Genomic DNA, 5,581 nt, shown 5'->3' on the forward strand with positions numbered 1-5,581 from the left:
GAACCTGAGGGGCTCCACCTTTGAGAAGACCTCTCCTGCTCTCCAGCAGATGCCCGAGTGCAAACAGTTAGAACTAAGGTCAGAGAAGTGGGCATATGGGTGATGGCGGCACCTGGGCTTCAGAGGCCCCTTGGGTACAACGCCCCAATTCTGCCATGTACCGGTTATGTGATCTTGGGAGGTTACCTTGCCTCAGTTATTCTGTAAAGATTAGGTGAAATGTTAATAACTGTCATTTTCTTAGACGGGAACTCCAGCCTTAGCTGGTTTGGCTCAGTGGATAGAGCATCGGCCTGTGGACTGAAGGGTCCCAGGTTCGATTCCAGTCAAGGGCACATGCCCAGGTTGTGAGCTCGATCCCCAGTAGGGGGTGTGCGGGAGGCAGCCAATGCTTCTCATCACTGATGTTGCTATCTCTTACTCTCCCTTCCTCTCTAAAATCGATAAAAATATGGAAAGGAGAAAAAGAAGGGAACTCCAGGGGAATGAGCCCTCTGCCTGTTTCCAGGCAGACCTTTATATAGGACCCTGGGGTCAGTGTCACTGCCTCTCAGCAGGGTTAGGACAGTGCCCTCAGTGGGTGGAACGTGCCCACCTAACTCCTGTTCACCTGCCCACGGGCACATTTCCTGCCCTGCTGCCCTGGGAGGACTAGCCTTCTCCCCTTCTGACGCCTGTGGACCTGTCGTGTCCCCCACACCCCAGCACCATGCTGACGCTGATCCTCAAGCTCTTTGCAGAAGAAGCCCCCGGTGTCACATTTCCCCTGAGTCTTTCCCACTGTGCCGTGTCCTTTGGTCTGTTTTTGTGATGCAGACAACTGATCCAGGGGAGTGTCACCTCCAGTAAGAAGACGACAGGCCCAAAATGTTTGTGTCCCCCAAGTATGAGATTCTTGCTCTCCTGCAGCTAACTCCTGCCTCAGGCTACTCTCACCTACAGATCGGGCAGCAAACTTGCATTTATTGGTCCCTCAGTAGACTTCTCCTTCCTGGCAATGCTGAGCCCAAACTCCAGAGTGAGTGCTAACAACTCAACAAGCATTTCCTCGAGCAGCTCTCAACTCCCTGGACACAAGTGTCGTCCACCTGGCATTGTGCTTTGAGTCCTCTTTACCTGTCAGACGAGCGGTGGCTCTGCCCCACTGAGACCACCGGGCTCCTGTGATGGGAACCAGAGTCAAGCTCGTTCTGTGGGTCTTTAACCCCATCCCTGAGCTTCCATCAGGGGCTGGACCCTGCACGGTCCCCAGGGAGTATAGAGATGAATCCAGCAGGGCCTATACCCTCTCCAGCTCCTGGTCACAGGGGATGCTGGTGCAGATTACCCAGCCCCCAGGGGTGCACGAGGCACTGTGGAAGCACCAAGCAGGGGTGAGTGGCTGTGGCAGAAAGACCTGTGCTTACGAGAAGGTTAATCCACATGGAAGGAATAGAACTGGTAAAAGCAAGGAAACAAGTGGGAAAGGACACAACCTGCAATTAGGAGGTGCATTTAGAGCATAAGGTATTTGGGGGCCGCTGAAAGGGACACAGAAGGACTCTGGAAAAGTAAGTGAGTGTCCATTCAGGAAAGGTTTGTGTGCCCATCTAAGGAGCTAAGACTTTCCTCTCCCACCCAGGACCCATGTATGTGATACACGTGTCACCAGGTGTACAGTGTTGAGCGAAGCAGGTACCATTCCTGCACACGTATAGCCTATTGGAAGAAGCAGACATTAATCAATCAATCAAATGTAACGTCTCTGCAAAATTCTTGACTAGGACAGTGACGCGATGCAATCTGCATTTTAAAATCACTTCTGCCTGAAGAAGTGGAGGCACTGGGAGGAATGACACAGGCAAGGGGCATGGAGTTAAACCTCCACAGCTCAGTGCCAGTCGTGGGATGGAGAGCAAGGACAAATCTGAGATTCCACTGGTAAATGGGAAGGACCAGGAAGTCTGATAGGTCTATTGTGGGTGGGATGGATAATGATGGATGAATGGAAGGAAGGAAGGAAGGAAGGAAGGAAGGAAGGAAGGAAGGAAGGGAGAGAAAGAAAGAGAGAGAGGGAGAGAGAGAGAGAAGGAAAGAAGGAGGAAGGAAGGAAGGAAGGAAGGAAGGAAGGAAGGAAGGAAGGAAGGAAGGAAGGAAGGGGCTAGATTTGGGGTGCAATTAGGGGTTGGGCCATTTTGAGTTTAAAGTGCTGGTGGGCCATCCAGGTGGGAATGGTGACATAGCTTTGGAGCTCAAAAAGACGTCAGAACTGACGCTATTTATTAGGAGCCCTTCGGCGTGTGAGCTCCACAGTGCTCATGGAGATCACCTGAAGAGAGAAGTCATTGCCCTGCTCTGGTCCCAAGGGTGAGAAGCAGAATCTCAGGCCACAGAGTGGCCTTCCGCTGGGCTAGCTGGTTATCACCAGCCGATTCCTCGCAAGGAAGGTGTAAAGCCGCACCCGTAATAAATGGCATGAAAACTGAGGAACTGGTTCCCCTGAGGGACTGGTATGCTTTTTTTCTCATAGACAATGTAAACTTTGCATTGTTTCCCTTTTTGCTTCCACAGCCAGGAAGCTCAGAACTGATTTTGTAATTTAATTTTAGAAATCCTATACTCTTTTCCCAAATACTTAATTTTAATATATTTGTCTTTTCCAGCCCTGCTTTTTTTCTTTGTTCTGTGTGTTCGTGTAAGCTGCCCCAGATCCTTTGTAAAATTAGGGGTGTAACTGTATAAAAATAAAGATTCCCCTCAGCCTACCTTTTTGAGGCCATCCTTACAGCCCTTGTGCAACAAGTCTGCCCAGTTGCTGGGCTAATATTGGCTGGATTGAAGCAGGAGGAACTCTTGGAATTTATAACAGCTAGAGAGTAAATTTAACACTTAGGTAACTCATTAAAGCAGGATAAAAGTGGAGCTTCAAACATCTCTGTGTTTGCCACCAAGTCTGTGAAGCGAGGGGTACCTTTAAGTCAGTTCAAGATATAAAAGTCTGATCTTTCAGAATGAAGAATACCCCATTAAAACTAAAGCCTTCTCTGTGTGGGTGAGCACTCCGGATCCTTCAAAGAAGGACTGGGGTGTTGACTACAAGATGGGATGTTTGTTAAGCTTAGGGTGTCATTTTCTTGCCTCAGAAAATGTAGTTTGGTAAAAGCAAACTTCCTTATCAAACAGCATATGCACAAAATTGACTGGATGGTACATTTTCTTTTTAATCATCCCTGCTTTTCATATAAATAATTATTTTTAAGTGATCATTTGCTATTGGTTAAGATCTCGGGGTATATGGTTCTCAAAGGGTGTTCCCCAACTGATGCCTTAGGGACTGTAAGGTGCCGGGAGTGGGGATGGGGTGGGGAGGGGAGACCTCGAGGCCAGGAGAGCCCAGCCAGCCACCAGAGCAGCTGGCTCCTTCTGCTTCAGGTGCTGTCTGAAGAAGGTCCAGCTTCTAAAAGTGAAAAATTTGGAAATCATCGCATGGAGGGTCCATCCCGCTGACTTGCTGTTGGGATATGCAAGGGGGAGGGGGGTGAAACTCGGCCTTTGATTCTCACTCTGCCTCCTACCAGCTCTGTGACTTTGGGCACTGACTTCCTCCCTGACACAGCCTTCTCGTCCAGAGATGAGAATGCCATCCAGATAACAGCCACTTCACCAAGAAGATGAGGATCTAATTAATCTAATTAGCAGATGTAGAAGCACCACCTAGCCGAGTTTAAGAGCTGACCCCACACCCGCTTCCTCTAACCATGCTCTCCCCTTCTCCATTTCCCAGGGGGAGCCAATCACCTTCTGTGAGGAGGCCTTCGTGTCCCACTATCGCTCTGGAGCCATGAGGCAGTTCCTGCAGAATGCCACCCAGCTGCAGCTCTTCAAGCAGGTGCCTGGCCTCCCTAGCTTGGCCTCCGTCTGAATTCCTGGGAGGACAGTTGGGGGGGGGGGCGTTTAAGGGGGGGCTCTGCAGCTGCCTTCACTGAGCACTGAGGCTGCAGGCAGGGGTGGGACTCCCATAGCTAAAGAGGGTCTGGGGACGGGGACTGGGTGAGGAGGGTGCTCAGAAACCAGGCAGGCCCTTGCAGATATGCCATGTAGTTGTACAGGTTATCACAGCCATGCAGCCAGAGTTTGGAGACTCGCTTCTTTGAAACGCACAATTCCTAAGGCCCTTCTTGGTCATGCACCAGGTGTCGGCTGAGCACTGCTGCTCCTTTATTCCCGTGTGCACAGTTCTGTTCTCTTCTTTCTTTCTTAGTTTATTGATGGTAGATTAGACCTTCTGAATTCCGGTGAAGGTTTCAGTGATGTTTTTGAAGAGGAGATCAACATGGGCGAGTATGCTGGTGAGAAGCGTTTTATTTTCTTCCTGTTCTGCGGGCTGTGCGTGGGAATAGGGTGTGTTGGGCAAGGAGTGGCCGTGACTTCTTGTTTCCGTTCCTGGGGGTTATGGAGGAACTGATTTCAACCCTGGCCTTGCAGTGTTTGAGGAATTGCTCTTCGTTTCTGATGATTTGCACATTGGCCCTTCTGTGATCCTCGGTGCCAGGGCCAGCATGGTGCCATGGAAAACACACGAGGCGCCGTATTAGGAGACCTAGATTCAGATCAGGACTCTGCCCCTTACTACAGCAATAACCTGGCCGAGTCATTTCGCCTCTTTCAGCTGAAATGTTTCCATCTCTGCACTGAGAGTGACAGTGCCTGCCTCACAGGACTCCTGTTACAACTGAATCAGAGTCCGCAAGGAAAGCTTCGTGCAGGCAGCCAGGACAGACCGGGCACAGGACCTGCTCAGTCACTGTGTCTTTAAAGTGTGAAAATCATCACAGTGCCTGGTCTCTGCATACCTTTAGAACTGGAGGGCTCATCCTCTCATGTTTCAGAGAGGACATCTGACGCCCAGTGGCCAGGCCCCGAGAGGTGTTAGTGGCTGACCCCGCCTCCTGAAACCCCGTCTGGCATGTTTTCCAAGTCCCAAGCCTCAGTCTTCGGCAGCAGAGTAGAAACTAAAAGCAAAATAATAATAATCGTGCTGCTGGCCTCCTCTTGTTGCCGGGCATGTGTCTGGTCTGGACTCTGCTGATCATCCAGCTGGCTGTCCTGAGCTCAGTCAGGTGAAATGTCACCTGCAGGACCCTTTTTACAGGCTGGCTGTTTGGGGAGCATCATCATTGAAGCCAGAGTGGGAGTCCCACGGTTGTCATGGACTAGTGCAAAGCCTCTCTCTGTCCAGAGACCCATAAAGGAGAGATAGACCCAGCTCTGCCCTCGAGGGCTTTGGACTGGTAGGAGAAGGAGACACATAAATAAAGACAAATGCAAACTAAATCAGTGCAGGAAAAGCAGTAGAAACAGGTTTTTGTACAATTAGAATGGGGCTCTGAATTCTCACTGTGTAACGAGAGAGCTTCATAGGAGGCAGGTTCGAGTAGTTCTCACAGTTGAGTGTTTGTTCTGAGGAGAAGATGGGCTTTCTATGTTGGTAAAGTAAGTCAAACCATTCGGAGCATCTAGAAAAGCTGTTTGCTGATGCGACGTCCTTATCCCACCAGATAAAATGAGCAAGTTCCCCAACAGCACCTCCTTTTCCTTTCCC

At 50.1% G+C, this 5,581-nt stretch overlaps 1 protein-coding gene across 2 annotated transcripts in view; it reads left to right on the forward strand.

The window, feature by feature from the left end:
- Positions 1 to 5,581, forward strand: part of DENND1A (DENN/MADD domain containing 1A) — a 446,857-nt gene that overhangs the window by 382,876 nt on the left and 58,400 nt on the right. For both annotated transcript variants that reach the window (XM_015567102.1, XM_015567103.1), the window contains 2 exons: positions 3,764 to 3,868; positions 4,241 to 4,328. In XM_015567102.1, coding sequence (XP_015422588.1) covers positions 3,764 to 3,868; positions 4,241 to 4,328 — 193 coding nt within the window. The remainder of the gene's footprint in view (positions 1 to 3,763; positions 3,869 to 4,240; positions 4,329 to 5,581) is intronic.

The sequence above is a fragment of the Myotis davidii genome, unplaced genomic scaffold, assembly GCF_000327345.1.
Source record: "Myotis davidii unplaced genomic scaffold, ASM32734v1 scaffold142, whole genome shotgun sequence".
NCBI classification, from domain to species: Eukaryota; Metazoa; Chordata; class Mammalia; order Chiroptera; family Vespertilionidae; genus Myotis; species Myotis davidii.